Raw genomic sequence first — 26,260 nt, 5'->3', positions numbered from 1 at the left:
CAGAGCACTGTACTAAGCACTTGGGAAGTACAAGTTGGCAACATATAGTTGATCACCAGTAGTTGATCACATATACAATGTGATCAAATTGTCCCACGTGGGACTCACAGTCTTCATCCCCATTTTTACAGATGAGGTAACCGAGGCTCAGAGAAGTTAAGTGACTTGCCCAAGGTCACACAGCAGGACATGTGGCAGAGGCGGGATTCGAACCCATGACCTCTGACTCCAAATAATAATAATAATAATAATAATAGCATTTATTAAGCGCTTACTATGTGCAAAGCACAGCTCTAAGCGCTGGGGAGGTTACAAGGTGATGAGGTTGTCCCACGGGGGGCTCGCAGTCTTAATCCCCATTTTCCAGATGAGGGAACTGAGGCCCAGAGAAGTGAAGTGACTTGCCCAAAGTCACAGAGCGGACAAGCGGCGGAGCCGGGATTCGACCCCATGACCTCTGACTCCAAAGCCCGGGCTCTTTCCACTGAGCCACGCTGCTACAAGCCAACTGGGCTTCACAAATACTATTGTCATTGCGAATCCCCATTTTGCAGATGAGGTAACTGAGGCACAGAGAAGCGAAGCGACTTGCATCCGCCAAGTTAACTCTCTTCCTCCCTTCAAGGCCCTATTGAGAGCTCACCTCCTCCAGGAGGCCTTCCCAGACTGAGCCCCCTCCTTCCTCTCCCCCTCCTCCCCCTCTCCATCCCTCCCGCCTTACCTCTTTCCCTTCCCCACAGCACCTGTATACATGTATATATGTTTGTGCGGATTTATTACTCTATATTTTGCTTGTCCATATCTATTCTATCGATTTTATTTTGTCAATATGTTTTGTTTTGTTGTCTGTCTCCCCCTTCTAGACTGTGAGCCCACTGTTGGGTAGGGACCGTCTCTATCTGTTGCCAACTTGGACTTCCCAAGCGCTTAGTCCAGTGTTCTGCACAGAGTAAGCGCTCAATAAATACTATTGATTGATTGATTGATTGATTGATTGATTGATTGTCCCAAGTCGGGATAAGGCGGGCCACTTGGTTCCCAGGGGGCGGGGTGGGAGGCGGAGAAAGAGCGGCCTCCCGCCCCGTGCCCTGCCCTGCCCTGCCCTTCTTCCCTTCCCTTCCCGGGCTTGCCCAGTGGCCAGCGGTAGCCCGGGAGAGGTCGGGCCGGGCAGCCGGCGGGAGGAGGCTCCATGGGTTGGGGCGGCGGCGCCCGGTCGCTGTTGGTGCGCCACTTGCAGCCCACCCTGACCTACTGGAGCGTGTTCTTCAGCTTCGGGCTGTGCGTGGCCTTCCTGGGGCCCACCCTCTTCGACCTGCGCTGCCAGACCCACAGCTCCCTGCCTCAGCTCACCTGGGTCTTCTTCGCCCAGCAGTTCTGCCTCCTGCTGGGCAGCACCTTGGGGGGGGTCTTCAAGAGGACGTGAGTCTCCCCTCTGCCCTCCATCCCTCCCTCTGTCCACCTCCTCCCTCCCCGTGGCCCCCTGCCTCTTCTTCCCCCTGTATCCCCCTGCCTCCTCCCTCCCTGTCTCTTCCCTCCTTCCCTCCATCCCCCTGCCTCCTTCTTCTCTGGGGCCCCCTGCCTCTTCTTCGCTCTGTATCCCCTCCCTCCTTCCCTCCACCCCCCTGCCTCCTTCTTCCCTGTGCCCCCCGGCCTCCCCTTCGGTCCCCTGCCTCTTCCTTCCTTCCCTAGGTCTCCCTGCCTCTTCCTCCCGCTGTGTCCCCCTGCCTCTTCCTCCGCCTGTGCCCCCCGCCTCCTCCCTCCCTGTGTCCCCTTCCTCCTCCTCCCCGTGTGCCCCTGCTTCCTCTCTGTATCCCCCTGCCTCCTCCTCCCCCTGTGTCCCCCTGGATGCCTCTGTGTCCCCCTGGCTCTCCCTGTGTCCTTCTGCCTCCCCCCCTGTGTCCCCCTGGCTCCCCCTGTGTCCCCCTGCCTTCCCCTGTGTCCCCCTGCATCCCCCTCTCTGCCTCCCCCTGTGTCCCCCTGCCTCCTCCCTCCCTGTGTCCCCTTCCTCCTCCTCCCCGTGTGCCCCTGCTTCCCCTCTGTATCCCCCTTCCTCCTCCTCCCCCTGTGTCCCCCTGGCTGCCTCTGTGTCCCCCTGCCTCCCCCTGTGTCCTTCTGCCTCCCACCCTGTGTCACCCTGGCTCCCCCTCTTTCTTCCTGGCTCCCCCTGTGTCCCCCTGCCTTCCCCTGTGTCCCCCTGCGTCCCCCTCTCTGCCTCCCTCTGTGTCCCCCTGCCTCCTCCCTCCCTGTGTCCCCTTCCTCCTCCTCCCTGTGTGCCCCTGCTTCCCCTCTGTATCCCCCTGCCTCCTCCTCCCCCCTGTGTCACCCTGGCTGCCTCTGTGTCCCCCTGGCTCCCCCTGTGTCCTTCTGCCTCCCCCCCCCGTGTCCCCCTGCCTCCCCCTGTGTCCCCCTGCCTCCCCCTGTGTCCCCCTGCCTCCCCCTGTGTCCCCCTGCATCCCCCGTGTCCCCCTGCCTCCTCCCTCCCTGTGTCCCCTTCCTCCTCCTCCCCGTGTGCCCCTGCTTCCCCTCTGTATCCCCCTGCCTCCTCCTCCCCCTGTGTCACCCTGGCTGCCTCTGTGTCCCCCTGGCTCCCTCTGTGTTCCCCTGCCTCCCCCTCTGTCCCACCACTTCTCCCTCCATCCCCCTACCCCTCCCCACCCCCTCCATCTCCTAGCCCCCCCACCTCTGTCTCCTTGCCACCCCCCTCTTCTGACCCCACCTGTTCCTCTGTCTCCTTCTCCCCCTTTGCCACCTTGCCCTCTGACCCCCTCGGGCCCCCATCTGCCCCCCTGCATTATCTTCCAGATCCTTCTCCCTTCTGATCACCTTTCCAGGCCCCTCTCCCTTTGCTCTGTCTCTTCTCCCCATTCACCTCCCCTGCCCTGCTGGTGTGGGGTTGGGTGGGGGAGCACAGCTTGCCCCTACAGTCCCGATACCTGACATCTTTGCCCATCAGTTGCCCCTCAGATACTGTAACTGAAGGGGGTGGGACAGCTCACATGGCATATTGGGTAGCGCAAGGGCCTGGGAGTAAGAAGGTTCTAATCCCAGCCCCACCACTTGTCTGCTAGGTGACCTTGGGCGTCACTTTACTTCTCTGTGCCTCAATTACTTCATTCGCACAACAGAGATTGAGACTGTGAGCCCCATGTGGGACAGGGACTGTGTCCAATCTGATTTGCTGGTGTCTGCCCCAGCGCTTAGTATGGTGTCTGGCACATAGTAAGCACTTAAATACAACAGTTATTATTATTGCTCCCTTTCCCTCTCTCCCTGTCCTCTCCCCCCTCAATCCATAATAATAATAATAATGGCATTTATTAAGCGCTTACTGTGTGCAAAGCACTGTTCTAAGCACTGGGGAGGTTACAAGGTGATCAGGTTGTCCCATGGGAGGCTCACAGTCTTAATCCCCATTTTACAGATGAGGTAACTGAGGCAGATGAGGTAACTGAGGCACAGAGAAGTTAAGTGACTTGCCCAAAGTCACACAGCTGACAATTGGTGGAGCCGGGATTAGAACCCATGACCTCTGACTCCAAAACCCGTACTCTTTCCATTGAGCCACGCTGCTCCTCTATACCATCAATCAATCAGTGGTATATATTGAGCACTTACTGTGTGCAGAGCACTGTACTAACATTCAGTGTAACAGAGTTGGGAGACAATTTCCCTGCCCATAATGAGCTTACAGTCTAGAGGGGGAGAGAGATGTTGGGTAGGATAGGGACCGTCTCTATGTGTTGCCAACTTGGACTTTTCAAGCACTTAGTCCAGTGCTCTGCACACAGTAAGCGCTCAATAAATACGATTGAATGAATGAATGAACTTCTCTGTGCTTCAATTCCCCCTCCTCCCCCCTCCATACCCCCGCCTTACCTCCTTCCCTTCCCCACAGCACCTGTATATATGTTTGTACGTATTTATTACTCTTTATTTTACTTGTATGTATTCTATTTATTTATTTTATTTTGTTAATATGTTTTGTTTTGTTGTCTGTCTCCCTCTTCTAGACTGTGAGCCCACTGTTAGGTAGGGACCGTCTCTATATGTTGCCAGCTTGTACTTCCCAAGTGCTTAGTACAGTGCTCTGCACACAGTAAACGCTCAATAAATATGATTGATTGATTGAATGAATGAATGTTAATATAAATAAGTACATTGGGAACACTTTCCCTGCCCATAATGAGCTTGCAGTCTAGAGGGGGAGAGAGACGTTACTATAAATACATCTGTTCCCAAGTGCTGAGGGGTGAATATCAAGTGTTTAAAGGGTACAGTTCCAAGTGCATAGGCGATGCTGCCGTCCCCCTCTCTGCCTCCTGTCCCCTCATCCTCTCCCTCCTCCCTCTCCTCTCTCCTCCTCCTACTGAAACTCCCTCCAGAAACTTCCCTCTCCAAACTGAAGCTTAGGCAACTCCCAAGGTGACTCCTGGTTTATGTATTTTCCCTAACTCACCAAGTGAACATGGGCTCCCATCCCCCCACTTCACCCCTGCCCCCCAACCTCCCAGGGAATATGGTTAAAACTACAGTTCACCCATTTGAAGGAAAGTGGGGGCCAAGGGAGGGTCATCGTCGTCATCATCAATCGTATTTATTGAGCGCTTACTGTGTGCAGAGCACTGTACTAAGCGCTTGGGAAGTACAAGTTGGCAACTTATAGAGACGGTCCCTACCCAACAGTGGGCTCACAGTCTAAAAATTGGGTCCTAAATTGGGCCATGCCCCTTCTCCCACTATCCCTCTCTCCCCACTAGAACCTAGGTGGTGTCATGCCAGGTAAAGGTGAAAGCATCAGCCGCTCTTAGTACAGTGCCGGTTACATAGTGAGCACTTAACAAATACCATTTTTAAAAAAGCGCCTGCATGCTCCCCCTCTCTTCTTTTTCTGTTTCCTTTCCTCTCTCCCCCTTCCCCCAACCAACTCCACACACACTGAGACGCATGGCGTAGTGTGAGCTTGAGAATCAAAAGGTCATGGGTTCTCATCCTGATTCTCTCACTTGTCTGCTGTGTGGCCTTGGGAATATCAGTTCACTTCTCTGTGCCTCAGTTACCTCAACTGTAAAATGGGGATTAAGATTGTGAGCCCTGTGCAGGACAGGGACTGTGTCTAACCCAATTTGCTTGTAAGCACCCCAATGTTTAGTTCAGTGCCTGGCATATAGTGCCTAACAAATACTATTATAATTATTATTATTATTAATAAATCCAAGGTTAGGTCAGGGACTAGATCAGTCAAGCTGATCAGTCAACCTCCCCCAGGGTTGCTGTTCACAGAAGCTGCTGGGAATTTCCTCTCCTACCCAGGTGCCCCTCTTCTGACCTAAGTCTAAACACCCTGGGAAAATCTGGACCACCTAGAATGGCATCTTGACCTATGCTGGTGGGGAAACCACTCTAACTAGGACCCAGGTAATATGGGGACACCAGCTAACCCTGTCCTTACTGGACAGAAAGTACTATTCTTTCAGTGGAACTCTGGATCCTGAGTCTCCCAACTACTTCATAGGTATGTTGACATTTCTTCATCTTAGGGAGGGAGCCACAGGTGAGGTAGCTTATCTGAACCCTCATTTGGGTGGCATGTACCATCTCTGGGATGGCACCTTTCTCTCTGTGACCTCATTTGTCCTTCCAGAGAGGTACGGAGGGGCAGATGGAGCAAGTAAGCCCCAGAGAAATTAGGTGACTTGCTCACAAGCATCCAGAGTTTCAGGGTTAGAGACAGTTACAGGCACGTTGGAGGCAGGTTAAACATGGGTTAGAGACAAGGTAGAGACAGGTTTAGGTTCATTCAGTCATATTTACTGAGCGCTTACTGTGTGCAGAGCACTTAGGGACAGGTTAGGTCAGCTCCATTCATTAGACTACAGTGCTTCCTCCCTTTCCACCTTCCTGTCCACTGCTTCTTTGAAGGAGGGGCTCCCAAGGGGGCCACTGGATCCTCACAGCTTTGTCCTTGGAAAAATGCCCTGGGCCATTTGCTCTCCCATCTCCGGCAAGGAGCTGAAGGGACGTCAGAGGGGTGTAAGAAAACCTTTGCAGTCCGTGTAGTCACATGTGCATGTGTGTATCAGGGCATCTGTGCCCTGCTATTAGAAGATAAGCACTCCCTATCCCCGTCCCCAAAAGAAGCTCTGAAGCCACAGACACGTAATTAACACCACACTTCGGTGAAAATGAAGTGTAGACTGACTTGTAGCCGGAGTTGACTTGTCTCTGGATCGGTGCCCGGCCGAGGTGGCTCGTTTGCCCACGCCTGCTTGAGCACACATACGTGTGTGTTCTTGAAAGCCTCTTCTGTTCTTTCTGAAGTTCCTGACCTGAAGTCATCTGGGTTTCTGCCCCCTGGCATTCTCCTCCATTCTTGGCTCTGGCTGTCCCCCCACCCCCCCACTCCGGATCCTCACAACCTGCCTCAGACCTTGGTCCTGGTAACTACTGGGTCTCCCCTGCCTCCTCAGGGTTCATCCTACCCACCAGGGATACAGGTTAGCCCTGGTGGAAGACACATTCTTTGCTCTGTGAGTTGTAACGGGGAAGGCTAGGAGGTTAGGTCTTTATGCACGTCACCTACCTCCCTCTCCCCACACCAATCTTTGACTCTAAATTTGGGTTCCTTCCAGGTAGAGCGGGGTTAAAGTTCAAATGAGGGCTTCTTGGCTCCTCATGAACCAGGCTGTTAGCCTTTCCCCTCAGCCCCAAAGCAGGTGCCCACTTCTTTTGAGTTCAAGAGGTCACAGCTGATCTCCACTTCCATTTAAGCCCGGCCAGAGATGGGGGCAGGTGAAAGTGCAGTAGAAATGGTTGAGGTGGAGCATAGTGAGTGACTTCCCAGCCGTCAGGTCTGTGACAGAGTGGTTGTGGGCTTGATGCCTGAGAGCCCGTGGCAGTCTGCTTGGTGAAGTTCACTGTCTCAGTCCTTCCGGTCCTGACCTTCCAGGTTCTAGGTTTTCTCAGACCCAGGAAGGTTATTTTGGAAGTAGGTTTGTTTTTGTTTTTTTCATTCCAGGACCTTGTGAGCAAACTTATCACTCCCAGGATCAGGATGTCAGCCCTGAGAGTTCTGTGTTATCTTTGTTCTGTTGTTGCTGGCCGGCAGCTGCCCCATGGTCCAGCAGAGCCTGTAGGATTCTTTCCAGTTTCTGTTTCTTCCTCTCCTTTTGCCCTCTCCGTGACCTTGCTTCTAGCTCTCTGGGTTAGATGACACTTCGCTGCCACCTGTCTCCTCACATCCACCCTCCCACCTAACAGGTAAGATCCCCACCCTATCCCCTGGGCCCAGTTTGTAAAATCCCAACCCACCCGGACCCTCCTTCTTCCTCCTACCTCTGGCAGCCTCCCTACAGCACTGGGTATTTCTCCAGACTCAAAGCATCTGTTCTGAGCCCTGTTTGCTGTTTTTGTTTTGTTTTTATGATATTTGTTAAATGCTTACTATGTGCCAGGCACTGTACTAAGCACTAGGGTAGATATAAGTTAAACATTCATTCGTTCAGTCATATTGAGTGCTTACTGTGTGTAGAGCACTGTACTAAGCTCTTAAAAAGTACAATTCAGCAACAAAGAGAGACAATCCCTGCTCACAGCGTAGAAGCGGGAAGGTTGGACACAATCCCTGTCCCACAAAGGGCTCGTGGTCTTAACCCTCATGCTACATATGAGGTAACTGAGGCACAAAGAAGTTAAGTGACTTGCCCAAGATCACACACAGCAGACAATTGGCAGAGTCAGAATTAGAACTCCGGTCCTTCCGACTCTCATGCCTGTGCTCTGTCCCCTAAGCCACACTGCTGTTCCTTGCCCATAGCTTCTCACCCCCTTAGGGCCCCTCTACCCCCAGTGCACCTGCCTTGGCCCTCAGCTCCCCTGTAAGCTCATTGTGGGCAGGGAACGTGCTATGTTGTACTCTCCCAAGCACTTAGTACAGTGCTCTGCACATAATAAACACTCAATAAATATGATTGATCAAGCTGTTGGGTAGGCTAGCATTCCCTGGGGTTAATTGGGAGTGACGGGGCATGGTCTGCCTGCTGGGAGTCGGACTGGCATCTATTCTTGGCACCCCCCCCCACCCCACCACTCAGGACGGATGGTGATCTTGGCCCCTCCCCAGGCCCAGGCTGACAGGGGCTTGAGGATGCCAACGTAGACCTTCCGGCTTTCCTTGGACCTGACTCAACCACTTGCTCAGGAGATAATAGGCCAGAATGGGAGAAAACCAAGGGCATCTGGGTCATATCGTGGACAGGATGTGGGCCCCCACGTTAGGGCCAGGCCACGGCAGGGGGAGGAGGAAGATGAAGTCTGATCGGGTGGTTCGGCTGGCTGCTTGGGTTAGTCCAACAGCCTGGTGGAGTGCATGAGTCTTCCGGGACCTCCTGCATTCAACCCAACTTGCCCTCTGTTGTCCGTCCCCCCCCCCCCCCGACCCCCGACCCCCCGACCCCCGACCCCCGACCCCATAGGCCACCCTCTTGGTGCAATTGTCCCAGCCCATCTGGAGCCCCATTTACCTTGGATTAGGTAGGAGGGGCTCCCTCTCCCTGTCTCCCCGGGCCTGGAATGCCCTCCCTCTGCCCATCCGCCAAGCTAGCTCTCTTCCTCCCTTCAAGGCCCTACTGAGAGCTCACCTCCTCCAGGAGGCCTTCCCAGACTGAGCCCCTTCCTTCCTCTCCCCCTCGTCCCCCTCTCCATCCCCCCATCTTACCTCCTTCCCTTCCCCACAGCACCTGTATATATGTATATATGTTTGTACATATTTATTACTCTATTTTACTTGTACATATCTATTCTATTTTATTTTGTTAGTATGTTTGGTTTTGTTCTCTGTCTCCCCCTTTTAGACTGTGAGCCCACTGTTGGGTAGGGGCTGTCTCTATATGTTGCCAACTTGTACTTCCCAAGCGCTTAGTACAGTGCTCTGCACACAGTAAGCGCTCAATAAATACAATTGATTGATTGATTGGATCTAAAGCACAGAGAGGTTGGGTGACTTATCAGAAGTCACCCAGCAGATGTACAAAGCAGATAGTTCTTCTCTGCCCCCTCTCCTCAGAGCTGGGATCCCTGGTATGACTCCCCGGGGGCAGACCTGTCATCTTCCCCCTCATCTAGTCCAGCTGACCCGATCTGGAGATTCTGGGCCCCTGCAGCTCCCTGCTTCTCAAGGGTCAAAGTGGGCAACATTTAACGCCACCCTTTCTTTTTTTATGGTATTTCTTAAGGGCTTATTATGAGTCAGACACTGTGCTAAATGTTGCGTAGATTACAAATTAATCAGGTTGAACACAGGCACTGTGCTAAATGCTGGGTAGATTACAAGTTAATCAGGTTGAATACAGCCTCTGTCCCACATGGGGCTCACAGTCTTAATCCCCATTTTACAAATGAGGTAACTGAGGCACAGAGAAGTGAAGTGACTTGCCCAAGGTCACACAGCAGACAAGAGCCAGAGTTGGGACTAGAACTCAGGTCCTATGACTCCTAGGCCTGTGCTCTATCCACTAGTGCACACTGCTTTCCCTGGGTAGACTGGGTGGTGAATGGTAGTCAGGAGAAGACATTTCCAGATCCAGCATGTCTCGATTCCCGGGACCCAGGCTGGCCTCTCGGTCCAGGTTCCCCATATTTCTTCCCCCACCCTTGCCCCCCGAGGCCGAGGGTCTGGCCCTCCACTTCCAGCTGCCCTCTTCCTGGGCTCTTCTTAGCCCCTTCTGAATCTCTGCCTATCTCTCTTCATCTTGCCACCCACCCAAGAGAGGCCGTGGCTCAGGGGAGAAGCGAGAATCCCATCAGTGGAATCCTGCAACTTCTCCCAAGTCAGCACAGGCTCTGGAATTCAGCCAGAATCATCCTCATGGGGGAATGGGAAGGCCCCAGTGCCCCCAACCTTCCGCCTCCACCCCTCCACGCCCCGTGGCCCGGTTGGGAATGGTGCTGCCGGTGGGAGATGAGAAGCGAGCCGGAGGCTGGGAGCGGAGGAGGAGCCCGCTCCCACAGGAGCCTCCTGCTCTGTTACTGATTCCCACACTTGGCTCGGCCGGCTCCCTCACTGTCTGGTCTCCATTTCCTTCCTGCCAAAAGGACTTTGGCACCGAAGGCCTCAGCCTCTGCCAGCTGGAGTCTGCTTGTCTCATCCGGTGGGAATGGGCGGGTGGGTGGGAGAGAACGGACACAGGCAAGCCGACTAGGCTCTGGGGGGCTTGAGGGGGTGGGGAAGGTAGTCCTTAGGGACTCCTCAGGGTCCGGGCTGCCCCCAGCTTTGGGCTGCCTTCTTCCCTACAGGGTCCAGGGGGCTGGGGCAGCTTCTGGAGGAACCAGTCCAGTGTCCTTGTTTCTAATTCACCTAAGAGCGGAGCAGGTTCATGGCTGGCGGACATTGCAAGGAAGACGTTCAAGGAAGACGTTCCGGTCCGTTAGGTGGTAGCCTCTGGGCTGGGCTGCTTAGGACATCTCTCCTCTGTAAACCCAGGAAAGGTTCTCAGCCGCTTGGAGGAATGCGTTGCCATCCTGCCTGGAGGCAGGGGGATGGACACTCCAGCGCTTAGTACCGTGCCTGGCACATAGTAAGCGCTTAACAAATACCACAATTATTATTATTATGAAATGTCCTGTTGGAGTCCTTCCAGGTGGGGCTATTCTAAATGCTGTTGAGGCATCCTATTCCTGAAGTTCTGCAGAGGGAGGCAGTAGACTCCTTGTGGGTAGGGAACATACCTGCCAACTCTGTTTTTTATATTCTCCCAAGTGCTTAGTACAGTGCTTTGAAAATAGTAAGCGCTCAATAAACACCACGGATGATGATGAAGAGAAGACAACCAGTTTAAACATTGTCCATTTCTCCTACATGAGAGGGGAATTGGATACTCCATAGGGTGAAATCAGTCAGTGATATTTGAGTGCTTACTGTGTACAGAGCACTGTACCAAGTGCTTGGGAGAGTACAATACAACTGAGTTTGAAGACGTGTTCCCTGCCTACAGGGAGCTTACAGTCTAGAGATTGGCCCAGGCTTCTGGGCGATAGGTCAGGAGTTCCTGCTCCCAAAGTCCTTTCCTGCCCTTAGTCTGAACTTGCTTTCTCTAGCTCTTTAAGAATGGTCCAGGAAAGCCCAGATGCCCCTCTCCGGGCCCAAGGGTAGTAGATGCACCTTTTTTTCATGGTTAATCATTTACTATTTGCCAGGCACTGTACTAAACACTAGAGTAGATAATAATAATAATAATGATAATAATGATGGTATTTGTTAAGCGCTTACTATGTGCAAAGTACTGTTCTAAGCGCTGGGGAGGTTACAAGATGATCAGGTTGTCCCACGGGGGGCTCACAGTCTTCACCCCCCATTTTACAGATGAGGTAACTGAGGCTCAGAGAAGTGAAGTGACTTGCCCAAAGTCACATAGCTGACAATTGGCAGAGCCGGAATTTGAACCCATGACCTCTGACTCCCAAGCCTGTGCTCTTTCCACTGAGCCCCGCTGCTTCTCAGATCCAAGCTAATCAGGTTGGACACAGTCCATGTCCCACGTGGGGCTCCCAGTCTTCATCCCCGTTTTACAGATGAGGTAACTGAGGCACAGGGAAGTGAAGTGACTTGTCCAAGATCACACAGCAGACAAGTGTCAGAGCCAGGACTAGAACCCAGATCCTTCTGACTCACCTGCACATGCTCCATCCACTAGTTCAGGCTGCTTGGTACAGCTTAACATAAGTTACCTAAGGGGAGTTTTAGGAAATCTAGTGACGCATTTCGACTGAGCGAGCTCTGATTTCCACTCCCACCACTCCAGGGTCCTTGGTTTCCCCTCCACGCACCATTTCCAAACTCCAGGAGCCAACGCCACTGGGTCCGGAAAGCTAAGATATTCTGACCATAGAGGTTTCCTGTGCTGATCCCGGGCAGCGGGCAGCGTGGCCTAATGAATAGGGCTCGGGAGTCAGAAAGACCTGGGTTCTTGTCTGCTGCGTGACCTTGGACAAGTCACTTCACGTCTCTGTGCCTCAGTTAACTCATCTGTAAATTGGGAATTAAGATTGCGAGCCCCGTGTGGGATGTGGGCTGTGTCCAACCTGATTAGTTTGTATCTACCACAGTGCTTAGTACAATGTCTGGCACACAGTAGGTGCTTACCAAATACTATTAAAAAAAAAAAAGTGCCGAACAGCTGCAAATTGGTCTGGTCAATATCAATCAATGGCATTTATTGAGTGCTTACTGTGCGAAGGGCTCAGTGGAAACAGCACAGGCTTGGGAGTCAGAGGTCATGGGTTCAAATCCCGACTCCACCACTTGTCAGCTGTGAGACCTTGGGCAAGCCACTTAACTTCCCTGTGCCTCAGTTACCTCATCTGTAAAATGGGGATTAAGACGGTGAGCCTCACGTGGGACAACCTGATCACCTTGTATCCCCCCCAGTGCTTAGAACAGCACTTTGTGCATAGTAAGCGCTTAACAAATACCGTTATTATTATTATTATTATTACTAAGCACTTGGGGAAAGTGCAATACAATGGAGTTGGTAAATGTTCTCCCTGTACACAAGGATCTTATAATCTACAGGGGGAGATGGACGTTAAAATAGATTATAGATAGGGGAAATCGGATGTAAGAATATTTACAAAGGTATCGTGGGGCTCAGATGAGTATCACAGTGCTGAAGAACCACACAACCAAGTTCATAGTTGACTCAGGGAAGGGTGGATAGGGGAAATATAGTGTTTAGTCTGGGAAGACCTCTTGGAGGAGGTGTGGGTTTTTAATTCTTTTTTTAAGGAGGGTTTTGAAGGTGGGGAAAGTTGAGGATTGTATGATACGAAGGGGTAAGGAGTTGAGGCCAGCGGGAGGACGTGGGTAAGAAGGTTGGTGGTAGGATAGCTGAAATGGAGGTTCAGAAAGTAGGTTGGTGTTAGAGGAGCGGAGTGAGTGGACTGAGTTGGAGTAAGAGACCAGCAAGGTTAGGTTGGAGGGAGAGAACTGATTGAGTGCCTCAAAGTCGATGGCAACAAGTTTGTGTTTGATGCAGAGATGGATGGGCAATGATCGGAGGTTTTTTGAGAAGCAGGGAGAGATGAACTGAATGCTTTTTTTTTTTTTCTGAAAAGTGATCCAGGCAGCAGAATGAAGTATGGACTGGAGTGGGGAGAGACAGGATGCAGGGAGGTCAGCTAGGAGGCTAACGCAGTAGTCAAGGCGGGAAATGAGTGCTTGGATCAGCAGGGTGGCCGTTTGGAGAGGAAAGGGCGGATTCTAGAGATGTTGTCAAGGTAGAACTGACAGGATTTCATGACAGATTGGTCTTCCTACCCAGAATCCATCTTGTCCCAGCCTACTGGGGAATTCCCTCATTCAGATGACAAAATAACAAACTAGAACACCAAACCAGTTTTGTGATTAAAATATTTAATCTGGCAGTGGAGGAAAGACAGGACAGCTGGAGAGCAGAAGCAAAGGGACTTGAATCATACTAAGCTGGTTCTGACTCTAGAGGGAACCTCATCATCATCATCATAATTGTGGTATTTAAGTGCTTACTCTGTGCCAGGCATTGTACTAAGCACTGGGGTGGATAGAAGCAAATCAGGTTGGACACGGTCCCTGTCCCACATGGGGCTCACAGTCTTAATCCCCATTTTACAGATGAGGGAACTGAGGCACGGAGAAGTGAAGTGATTTGCCTCAGGTCACACAGCAGACATGTGTCAGAGCCAGGACTAGAACTCAAGTCCTACTAACTCCTTGGCCCATGCTATATCCACTAGGCCACACTGCTTCTCCCCACTCCCTCCCCTAACTCCCCTTGGGCTTAGAAAGTATTGTCCAGCCCCTCTCCAACTAAAAATCCAAGAAGACTTTTCCATCTCCAGTCACACCAATCCTTCCCAGGAGTCCCAGGACAAGGGAGCAGGGATGATCCGACCCACTTTACAGAGGGGAAAACTGACAGAGTGGTTACGCTACTTGCTCAAATAACAAGGGCAGAATCGGGACCTGAACCCAGGATACCTGTCTTTCATTCATTCATTCATTGGGAAGCAGCGTGGCTCAGTGGAAAAGAGCACGGGCTTTGGAGTCAGAGGTCATGGGTTCAAATCCCAGCTCTGCCAATTGTCAGCTGTGTGACTTTGGGCAAGTCACTTAACTTCTCTGTGCCTCAGTGACCTCATCTGTAAAATGGGGATGAAGACTGTGAGCTCCATGTGGGACAACCTGATCACCTTGTAACCTCCCCGGTGCTTAGAACAGTGCTTTGCACATAGTAAGCGCTTAATAAATGCCACCGTTTTTATTATTATTATTCATTCATTCAATCGTATTTATTGAGCGCTTACTGTGTGCAGAGCACTGTACTAAGCACTTGGGAAGTACAAGTCGGCAACATATAGAGACAGTCCCTACCCAACAACGGGCTCACAGTCTAGAAGGGGGAGACAGACAACAAAACAAAACATGTGGACAGGTGTCAAGTCACCAGAATAAATAAAAATAAAGCTAGATACACATCATTAACAAAATAAATAGAATAGTAAATGTGTACAAGTGCAGCCCAGTGCTCTCCATTAGACTCGCCTACCTCCTTTCAATATCACTTCTCTTCTATGTAGTTGAGCTTTTGAAACAGACATTGAATGAATGGCATTTTAAAAATGGGATTTATTTTAATTAGGTCATGCTCTACTGTTGAATGTAACTGGAACTGATGCTAGGATACAGAATTCCTAATCTGTTCCAAAGTGCCACACTAACACAGAAGCAATGTAGTCCAGTGGAGAGATTAGGAATTGGGAGCTCCTTGTGGGACAGGGACTGTCTCTGACCTGCTTATCTTGTTTCTACCCTTGCACTTAATATAGTGCTTGCACATAGTTTGCATTTAACAAATAACACAGTTATTATTATTATTATCATTGTCATTATTATCTGGGTTCTAATCTTGGCTCTGCCACTCACCTGACCATGAGCAAGTCCCTTAACTTCTGTGCCTCAGTTTCCCCATCTGTAAAATGGGGATTAGAAGGAGAGAAGCAGGGCAGAAGATGAAGTTCACTTTTGCCCAGCGCTCAAAATGTACTTTCTCTGGGCTGTGCTAGAGCTTCTTTGTGTGCTGGAAGAAGTCAGGGTCAATCAATCTTAACAAATACTACAATTATTATTATTTGCTATCATTGCAAGTGACTAAAGACCACCACCATTGACCCAACGTAACAACTTGACTTCCACAGGGCCCTCCTGTCTCTGATCTTGTTTGGCCGCTCAACTTCTCCATGAATCGGGGTACAGGGTCATCCTTCCCCTTTTTATAGACACTGGAGCGCAGAAAGATGAAGCAATTAAATTATAATATAATAATATTTTTTTTTACTAAGCCCTCATTCATGCACCTTACACCCACTCTCCCTGGCTTTGTACTCGTCCCCTCTCCCCTATTTAAGTGCTTACTATGAGCCAGGCACCATACTAAGCTCTGGGGTAGATACAAGCTAAACAGGTTGGACCCAATCCATGTCCCACATGGGGCTCACAGTCTTAATCCCCATTTCACAGATGTGGGAACTGAGGCACAGAGAAATTAAGAGACTTGCCCAAAGTCACACAGTGGACATGTGGCAGAGCCGGGATTAGAGCCCATGTCCTCTGACGCCCGGACCCGTGCTCTATCCACTAAACCACAGTGCTTCTTTAGTGTGGTGGCAGACACTAGCCGTCTAAATGAGGAACTCCCAATGCCTTGGTGATAGCGCTGCAGGGCACAAAGCCTTCCCAGTTGGAAAACTTTCTACTCTTTCCAAGATGGCTTTAGTATATGTGTTGCTCTAAGAGATGAGATCAGAGTCTTAGCATCGCACAGTGTAGCAGTGGGAATGATGCGCTCATCTCATGGAAATCATCTGGCACCAAATTTGGTGTGGTGTCATTCCCTTGAGCTGGAATGTCTACAGCAGGAAAATCTGAAGGTTTTCAGCCAGTCATTGAAAAGTTACTCATGTCTCCCAGAATCAGGATGGTCCCAGCTAAACCATAACCCCCTTTCCTCCACCCCTGACCAAGCTGTCCTAGGCTTCTGCTCACAGCAGATACCCAGGCTTCTGGATCTGGGCTTAGAACCCACAAGCTGGTTGAACGTGTCTGCTCAGTCGCCTTGACAACAAATTCCAGGATCCAAGAGGGGCACAACCTCCCCTTTCTCTTGGCCCTTGCAGTTGTCATAATCACCAAGAAGATGAGGGGGAGCGGAGAGTCGTTCAGAAGGAATATATTTGAGACAAGGTGTCCCTGGTTTCCTCATTTGTGGTCAGCATAATTGCAAGTGACCAAAGACCTCTGACCCAAATGCAACAGCTTGACTTCCACAGGGCCCTCCTGTCTCTGGTCTCATTTGTCCGCTCAATCTCTCCATGAATCAGGGAGGGGACAGGGTCATCTTTCCCCTTTTCCTCACCCTGGGCTTCAAGGCTCTCCATCACCTCGCCCCCTCCTACCTCACCTCCCTTCTCTCCTTCTACTGCCCAGCCCGCAACCTCCGCTCCTCCACCGCTAATCTCCTCACTGTACCTCGTTCTCGCCTGTCCCGCCATCGACCCCCGGCCCACGTCATCCCCCAGGCCTGGAATGCCATCCCTCTGCCCCTCTGCCAAGCTAGCTCTCTTCCTCCCTTCAAGGCCCTGCTGAGAGCTCACCTCCTCCAGGAGGCCTTCCCAGACTGAGCCCCTTCCCTCCTCTCCCCCTCGTCCCCCTCTCCATCCCCCATCTTACCTCCTTCCCTTCCCCACAGCACCTGTATATATGTATATATGGTTGTACATATTTATTACTCTATTTATTTATTTATTTATTTATTTTACTTGTACATTTCTATCCTATTTATTTTATTTTGTTGGTATGTTTGGTTCTGTTCTCTGTCTCCCCCTTTTGGACTGTGAGCCCACTGTTGGGTAGGGACTGTCTCTATGTGTTGCCAATTTGTACTTCCCAAGCACTTAGTACAGTGCTCTGCACATAGTAAGTGCTCAATAAATACGATTGATTGATTGATTGATTGATTTTAAAGACACTGGAGCACAGAAAGATGAAGCAATTTACTCCAGGTTACCCAGCACATCAGGGATGGATCCCAGCTCCCAGGGGGACCCCCACCGGGGGGGCTTGTTTTCTGGGAGGGACCCGGTGGGGTTGGGGTCGATCGGCTAGGTCCCGGGGCCCCTCCTGATGACCGGCCGGTCCTTTCCCCTCGCAGGCTGGCCCAGTCCCTGTGGGCTCTCTTCACCTCATCCCTGGCCATCTCCCTGGTCTTTGCTGTCATCCCCTTTTGCTTCAATGTGGTGGTCCTGGCCATTGTCATGGCGATGGCCGGCCTGGCCATGGGCTGCATTGACACCATCTCCAACATGCAGCTGGTTAAGATCTACCAGAAGGACTCTGCCATCTTCCTCCAGGTGAGCTCTCCATGGACACGCTGTCTGCCTTTCGGTCATCTCCTCTTTGTCCCTCATTTTCCTTCTCCCATTCCATTCTGCGTCACCTTGCACTTGGATTTCCCACTCTTTTTTCAGCCCCACAGCACTTTTGTACTTATCTGTAATTTATTTATGTATATTCAAGTCCATCTCCCCATCTAGACTCTAAGCTCACTGCGGGCAGGGCACGTGTCTACCAACTCTGATTATATTGTACTCTCCCAAACGCTTAGTTCAGTGGTCTGCACACTGTAAGCGCGCAATAAATATGATTGACCTCTGTCCCACCTGCCCTTCTCCATCCTACCTGTTTTCAATCATTCGTATTTATTGAGTTTTCACCATGTGTAGAGCACTGTACTAAGCTTAGGAGATTGTGATAGAACTGGTAGACAGGTTCCCTGCCCCCAAGGAGCTTACAGTCTAGAGGGATATCCAATTTAAAGAGAAGCAGCATGGCTTAATGGAAAGAGCATGAGCCTGGGTTCTTATCCCAGCTCTGCCAATTGCTTGCCGTGTGACTTCGGGCAAGTAACTTATGTTCTCCGTGCCTCGTTTCTCCTCCCTACTTAGACTGTGAGCCCCGTGTGGGATCTAATTAACTTGAATTTACCCCAGCACTTAGAACAGTGTTTGACAAACAGTAAGCACTTAACAAATCCCGGAAAAAACAAAGAAACCCAAGAACACAAACAGACACATGGGCACCCCTTGCTCTGGCCCATAAGTGTTTGAGAGGAGCTGGAATGATGGCAGTCAGAATGGGATGAATCTGGGAAGGATCCTTGGAGGAGGTGGGTTTTAGGATCATTTTGGAGAACAGAAGGGACCTGGTTTTGGAGCATTCTTTGGGCAAGGAAGTGGCTTGTTGGGTGGCCCAGAGGCAGGAGAATCCAGTAATTGACTGGATTGGTTCATTTAAGCAGAGGCGAAGTGCCTGCAACGACCGCAGATGGAGGTCTTTGTGTACCATAGGGATGAAGTGTGGGGTTGGGGAAGGGACTATGTTGACAGACCCCAGTCTTGGGGTGGGCCCCCATTCCCTGAGAGAGGAAATCTGGGCTGGGTAGCTTCAGTGCTCTGGGTGGGTGGGGGGAAGTCAAGAACTTAACTCCTTCCCTTCCCCTACCCACCCCCTCCAGGTTCTCCATTTCTTCGTGGGATTTGGGGCCCTGCTGAGCCCCCTGATCGCCGACCCCTTCCTCTCTGAGTCCAACTGCACCCAGGCTAATGGTACGGCCAACGCCAGCCTCCTCCACCAGCCCCATAATCTGTCCCACCTGGAAATGTCCTCCGAGGGGCTGGTGGTCACCCGCCTGTCCTACGCCTTCTGGATCATGGCCCTGATCAACGTGAGTGTTCAGTCCGGCCCGGCCGGGGGGCTGGGGAGGGCGAGGCGGGAGGAGCGACGTGGGGAGGGGATGGGTCAGTGAAAAGACCGATCAGGAGGAGCAGCATGGCCTAGGAGAAATAATAATAATAATAATAATAATGTTGGTATTTGTTAAGCACTTACTATGTGCAAAGCACTGCTCTAAGCGCTGGGGGGGGAACACAAGGAGATGAGGTTATCCCATGTGGGGCTCACGGTCTTAATCCCCATTTTACAGATGAGGGAACTGAGGCACAGAGAAGTGAAGTGACTTGCCCAAGGTCACACAGCAGACATATGGGGGAGGCGGGATTCAAACCCATGACCTCTGACTCCCAAGCCCGCGCTCTTTCCACTGAGCCACGCTGCTTCTCTAGAAAGAAAAGTCACCTGGATTTAGAGGACCTGGTTTCTAATGGATGAGAAGCAGCGTGGCTCAAGGGAAAGAGCAGGGACTTGGGAGTCAGAGGTCATGGGTTCAAATCCCAGCTCTGCCAGTTGTCATCTGTGTGACTTAACTTCTCTATGCCTCAGTTATCTCATCTGTAAAATGGGGAGTAAGACTGGGAGCCCCGTGTGGGACAACCTGATCACCTTGTATCCTCCTGAGTGCTTAGAACAGTGCTTTGCACATAGTAAGCGCTTAACAAATGCCATTATTATTATTAATCCCAGCTCCGCCACTTGTCTGCTGTGTGATGTTGGACAAGTCACTCACTTCTCTGTGCCTTCAGTTCCCTCATCTGTAAAATGCAGATCCCAAATCCCTGTAAAATGGGGATTCAATATCTGTTCTCCCTCCCCCTTACAGTGAGCTCTGTATGCTCGGGCTGATTATCTTGTCCCCATCCCGGCACTTTGTACGGTGCTTGCCAAATTCCGCTTTGCTTACCAGCAAGACGTTAGGGTTGGGAGAGGAGGAAGCATAGTGTACCCCAATGCTTAGCTCTCTTATGAGCTCCTGCATGGGGGAGAACCCAGGCAGGGTCCCTGGAAGTCACAGAGATGAAGAAAGAGCTCCAGGCTGAGACCCAGGAAGAAAGCTCAGCGCTTAGAACAGTGCTTGGCACATAGTAAGCGCTCAACAAAAACCATTATTATAATAAAGACTAAAGGATTGGGGGTTATTCGGTCTGGAGGAGAAGCAGCATGCTGTAGTAGAGCATGGGAGTCATCAGGTCATGGGTTCTAATCCTGGCAACGCCACTTATCTGCTGTGTGACTTTGGGCAAGTCCATTAACTTCTCTGAGCCTGTTACTTCATCTGTAAAATGGGGATTGAGACTGTGAGCCCCACGTGGCACAGGGACTATGTCCAACCCGATTTGCTTGTACCCACTCCAGTGCTTAGTACAGTTCTGATGGTATTTAAGCGCTTACTATATGCCAAGCACTATTATTATTAAGGAGAGAAGGCTGGGAAAAGCAGAAAAAGGCTTACATCTCAGGAGAGTTGTGGTTTAAGCACAAGGAAGAACTCAGTGACCATCAGTGCTCTTAGCATGGTGGCCGAGATAAAGGTGTGGACTCAAATTCTCCGGGAGAGGCCGGGAGGAGGACGAAGTGACCTCTGGGGACGAGCCCCGTGACTCCAAAAGCAGGAAAGCTGGGTTGCTGTTTCTGTCATCTGAGGGTAGGTCGGGGCTGCGTTACCACATGTCTGCTGTGTGACCTTGGGCAAGTCACTTAACTTCTCGGAGCTTCAGTTCCCTCATCTGTAAAACGGGGAGTAACACTGTGAGCCCCACGTGGGACAACCTGATCACCTTGTATCCCCCCCCCCCCCAGTGCTTAGAACAGTACTTTGCACATAGTAAGCGCTTAACAAATGCCATCATTATTATTATTATTATTGCCCCTCAAATTCCCTCCCCTGTGCCACTATCCTGACGTCCTGAAGGTGGAGAGAAGCTGGTGCTCCCTGCCAGTTGGACCAGATCCAAATTTGAGGAATATCAGCTACAAGGGGCAAGTTCAGAGGGCTCCCCCAGATCACCAGACCAAGGGGTGCCACTATTTTTAGGACAGGGCTGACCACCATATTTGACCTGCTCCACTCTTTCCAGGGCTGGAAATAATAATAATAACAATTTGGGTATTTAAGCGCTTACTATGTGCAAAGCACTGTTCTAAGTGCTGGGGAGGATACACGATGATCAGGTTGTCCCATGTGGGGCTCACAATTTTCACCATTTTACAGATGAGGTAACTGAGGCGCAGAGAAGTTAAGTGACTTGCCCAAAGTCACACAGCTGACAAGAGGCGGAGCCAGGATTTGAACCCATGACTTCTGACTCCCAAGCCCGTGCTCTTTCCACTGAGCCACACTGCTTCTCTAGGGAACCATAAGATGGGCTTTCTCTTGCTCCCTGCTCCGGAGCCCAGGGGGGATGAGCAGAGGGTCCCCCTCGTCTCCCCTCTGCCCAGCAGATAGCCTGGCAGGGACTCTGGAGCCAGGGTGGGTGCCAATCTCCTGGCATCACCCCTCTGCCACAGCCCGGGCAGCAGTGGCCCTGGCTCATGGGGCCTTTGCCATCGCTGCTGCTGCAACAACAGAATCAATCAATCAGTGGTATTTATTGAGCGCTTACTGTGGACAGAGTACTGTACCAAGCGCTTGGGTGAGTACAGTATAAGAGTTGGTAGACATGTTCTCTGCCCACATTGAGCTTTCAGTTTAGAGGGGGAGCCAGACATTAAAATAAATAAATTGCGGATATAAAATAAAAAAATAATAATAATGGTATTTATTAAGCACTTACTATGTGTAAAGCACTGTTCTAAGCGCTGGGAAGCGTTTCAAATTGAAGTCTGCAGGGCTAGTCCTGTATATACGTATATATGTTTGTACATATTTATTACTCTATTTATCTATTTATTTTACTTGTACAGATCTATTCTATTTATTTTATTTTGTTAGTATGTTTGGTTTTGTTCTCTGTCTCCCCCTTTTAGACTGTGAGCCCACTATTGGGTAGGGACTGTCTCTATATGTTGCCAACTTGTACTTCCCAAGCGCTTAGTACAGTGCTCTGCACACAGTAAGTGCTCAATAAATACGATTGATGATGATGGGAAGGTTACAAGGCGATCAGGTTGTCCCTCGGGGGGCTCACAGTCTTAATCCCCATTTAACAGATGAGGTGACTGAGGCCCAGAGAAGTTGCCCAAAGACACACAGCTGACAATTGGTGGAGCAGAGATTTGAACCCATGACCTACGACTCCAAAGCCCGGGCTCTTCCCGCTGAGCCACGCTGCCTCTCTAGGATATGTACCTAAGGGCTGTAGGGCTGAGGGAGGGGTGAATTAGAGGGACAAATCCAAGGGTGAGGGTGAATCAGGAGGAAGTGGGAGAAGAGGAAATGAGGGCTTATCCAGGGAAGGCCTCTTGGAGGAGAGGTGCCTTCAATATGGCTTTGAAAGTGGGGAGAGTAATTACCTGTCAGGTATGAAGAGGGAGGGTGTGGCACAGCAATAGAAGGCTCCTTCCCTCACCCTTTCCTTCCTCTCTGTCCCACTCCCTCTGTCACCTCCTCCCTCCAACCTCCTCTCTTCATCATCAATCGTATTTATTGAGCGCTTACTGTGTGCAGAGCACTGTACTAAGCGCTTGGGAAGTACAAGTTGGCAACATATAGAGACAGGCCCTACCCAACAGTGGGCTCATCCCCCCATTCCATTTTCACAGTTCCTCTGGGAAGAAACCTCTCTTGCAGTAGTGGTAGAAAGCCCTACTGAGCTTTCTACTGTGTAGAAAGCTTCAAAGTCCTACTGAGAGCTCACCTCCTCCAGGAGGCCTTCCCAGACTGAGCCCCCTCCTTCCTCTCCCCCTCCCCATCCCTCCCGCCCTACCTCCTTCCCCTCCCCACAGCACCTGTATATATGTTTGTACAGATTTATTACCCTATTTATTTTACTTGTACATATTTACTATTCTATTTATTTTATTCTATTAATATATTTTGTTTTGTTGTCCGTCTCCCCCTTCTAGACTGTGAGCCCGTTGTTGAGTAGGGACTGTCTCTATATGTTGCCAACTTGTACTTCCCGAGCGCTTAGTACAGTGCTCTGCACACCGTAAGTGCTCAATAAATACGATTGAATGAATGAATGAAAGTATGAATCAAGCACTTACTGTGTGCAGAAGGCTATTCCAAGTGCTGAGAGATAATATACAGGTGGGAATTAAACATCGTCCCTGTCATTCATTCATTCAGTTGTATTTATTGAGCACTTACTATGTGCACAGCACTGTACTAAGCGCTTGGGAAGTACAAGTTGGCAACATATAGAGACGGTCCCTACCCAACAGTGGGCTCACAGGCTAGAAGGGGGAGACAGAGAACAAAACAAAACATATTAACAGAATAAAATAAGTAGAATAAATATGTACAAGTAAAATAAATAGAGTAATAAATACGTACAAACATATACATATATACAGGTGCTGTGGGGAAGGGAAGGAGGTGAGGCGGGGGGGATAGAGAGGGGGAGGAGGGGGAGAGGAAGGCGGGGGCTCAGTCTGGGAAGGCTGTCTTCCCTGTCCCTCAGGAAAGCTAATAAGGTAAGAGTATGAGTGAGCTGTGTGACCTTGGGCAAGCCACTTAACTTCTCTGTGCCTGTTACCTCATCTATAAAATGGGGATTAAGACTGTGAGCCCCACATGGGACAACCTAATCACCTTGTATCCCCCCCAGGGCTTTAGAACAGTGTTTCACACATAGTAAGCACTTAGCAAATACCATCATTATTATTATTATGAGTGGGGAGAGGGGGCTGGAGACAGATACGTCAGGAATAATGAACCATGAAAACCCAACAGATGAATGCACAAAATAAACACAAAATGAGTGGGGTGCCGTGGCTAGAAGAGCAGAATTTCCAGCTCCTCGCGGCTCAGAGTTCAGGACACCTCCCCCAGCCACCTGTCTTCCCAGGGTTTTGTGGACGTCTCATGCTGCGGGTGCATATGGGAGCAGCTTTTCTCTCCGGCCCTACGGACACGGAGCACGCTAGGAACAGGGACCTTGGGTGCAAGAGGGAAGGCGGCAGTTGCCACAGATCCGAGAGCATGTGGGAGCAATTTTAACTCCCAGCCCGGTGGGCACGGAGCATCTCGAGAAGCAGTGTGGCCTGATGGATAAAGATAATAATAATAATGGCATTTATTAAGCGCTTACTATGTGCAAAGCACTGTTCTAAGCGCTGGGGAGGTTACAAGGTGATCAGGTTGTCCCACGTGGGGCTCATAGCCTTAATCCCCATTTTACAGATGAGGTAACTGAGGCCCAGAGAAGTGAAGTGACTTGCCCGAAGTCACACAGCAGACATGTGGCGGAGCCGGGATTCGAACCCACGACCTCTGACTCCAAAGCCCCGGCTCTTTCCACTGAGCCACGCTGCTTCTCAAGATGGGCCTGGGAGTCAGGACTTGGGTTCTAATCCCGACTCCTTCACTTGTCTGCTGTGACCTGGCGCGTCAATTCACTTCTCTGTGCCTCAGTTACCTCATCTGTGAAATGGGGATTGAGACTGGGAGCCCCGTGTGGAACAGGGACTGTGTCCAACCTGATTATCCCATATCTACCCCAGCACTTATTACAGTGCCTGGCACATAGTAAGTGCTTAACAAATACCACAATTATTATTATTATTTTGGGGGCAGGGAATCTTGATGTTGGAGAAAGGATGCTTCCAAAGTCTTGTTCCAGTCCTGCCAGTTCTGGTAGAAAGTGCTGGGGCAACCCCAGTGCAATCAGATCAGACACAATCCCTGTTCCTCAGGGGGCTCAGTCTTAAATCACTGTAGACACCACCAACATCCTTCCTGTGTCTTGAACCAACAATCTTGGCATTATCCCTGACGCATCTCTCTTTTTCAGCCCTCAGATCAATCAATCAATCAATCAATTGTATTTATTGAGCACTTACTGTGTGCAGAGCACTGTACTAAGTGCTTGGGAAGTACAAATTGGCAACATATAGAGACAGTCCCTACCCAACAGTGGGCTCACAGTCTAAAAGGGGGAGACAGAGAACAAAACCAAACATACTAACAAAATAAAATAAATAGAATAGATATATACAAGTAAAATAAATAAATAGAGTAATAAATATGTACAAACATATACATATATACAGGTGCTGTGGGGAAGGGAAGGAGGTAAAATGGGGGGGATGGAGAGGGGGACGAGGGGGAGAGGAAGGAAAGGGCTCAGTCTGGGAAGGCCTCCTGGAGGAGGTGAGCTCTCAGTAGGGCCTTGAAGGGAGGAAGAGAGCTAGCTTGGCGGATGGGCAGAGGGAGGGCATTCCAGGCCCGGGGGATGACGTGGGCCGGGGGTCGACGGCGGGACAGGCGAGAATGAGGTACGGTGAGGAGATTAGCGGCAGAGGAGCGGAGGGTGTGGGCTGGGCTGGAGAAGGAGAGAAGGGAGGTGAGGTAGGAGAGGGAGAGGTGATAGACAGCCTTGAAGCCCAGGGTGAGGAGTTTCTGCCTGATGCGCAGATTGATTGGTAGCCATTGGAGATTTTTGAGGAGGGGAGTAACATGCCCAGAGCGTTTCTGGACAAAGACAATCCGGGCAGCAGCATGAAGTATGGATTGAAGTGGGGAGAGACACAAGGATGGGAGGTCAGAGAGAAGGCTGATGCAGTAGTCCAGACGGGATAGGATGAGAGCTTGAACGAGCAGGGTAGCGGTATGGATGGAGAGGAAAGGGTGAATCTTGACAATGTTGCGGAGTTGAGACCGGCAGGTTTTGGTGACGGCTTGGATGTGAGGGGTGAATGAGAGAGCGGAGTCGAGGATGACACCAAGTTTGCGGGCTTGTGAGACGGGAAGGATGGTAGTGCCGTCAACGGAGATGGGAAAGTCAGGGAGAGGGCAGGGTTTGGGAGGGAAGACAAGGAGTTCAGTCTTGGATAGTCAATCACTAAACTCTGTCAATTCTACCTCCAAAATTCTCTCCTTCTTCTCCATCCAAACTGCTACCACATCGGTTTAAGTACTTGTCATGTCCCATCTTCACTACTACCTTAGTCTTCTCGGTGACCTCCCTGCTTCCAGCCTCTCCCCTCTCCAGTCCACACTTCCCTGCCGTTCTGATCACCTTCCTAAAGAACTGTTCTGCACACTTCTCCCCTCTCCTCAAGTGCCTCCAAATGGCTGCCCATCCATCTCCGCCTCAAGCAGAAACACCTTACCATTGGCCTCAATCAGCTGTTATCAGATCTCCCCCTTATCTAACCTCACCATTCTCCCAGCCCTCACGATTTGCTCCTCTAATACCATCCTACTCCCTGTCCCTCATTCTCACCTCACCCGCCCGTGACATTGCTCAACATACTCCCTCTTCCTACACATCCCGCAGAGCGGCACTCTCCCCATCTTCAAATAATAATAATAATAATAATAATGGCATTTATTAA

The 26,260-nt window shown here is 50.7% G+C and overlaps 1 protein-coding gene across 2 annotated transcripts in view; it reads left to right on the top strand.

The window, feature by feature from the left end:
- The first annotated feature begins 1,189 nt into the window (after positions 1-1,189).
- The window catches only part of MFSD4A (major facilitator superfamily domain containing 4A), a 56,295-nt gene continuing 31,224 nt past the window's right edge, over positions 1,190-26,260 (top strand). The window contains exons 1-4 of one of the 2 annotated variants that reach the window (XM_038749817.1): positions 1,359-1,419; positions 7,194-7,257; positions 17,238-17,436; positions 18,600-18,809. In XM_038749817.1, coding sequence (XP_038605745.1) covers positions 17,341-17,436; positions 18,600-18,809 — 306 coding nt within the window. In that variant the 5' untranslated portion in view covers positions 1,359-1,419; positions 7,194-7,257; positions 17,238-17,340. Of the gene's footprint in view, positions 1,420-7,193; positions 7,258-17,237; positions 17,437-18,599; positions 18,810-26,260 lie in introns of both variants that reach the window. The other variant, XM_038749815.1, reaches the window with a different exon arrangement.

Source organism: Tachyglossus aculeatus, chromosome 7 (assembly GCF_015852505.1).
Source record: "Tachyglossus aculeatus isolate mTacAcu1 chromosome 7, mTacAcu1.pri, whole genome shotgun sequence".
NCBI lineage: Eukaryota > Metazoa > Chordata > Mammalia > Monotremata > Tachyglossidae > Tachyglossus > Tachyglossus aculeatus.
The sequence above is the reverse complement of the archived record's forward strand: the minus strand, read 5'-3'. Positions and strand labels throughout refer to the sequence as shown.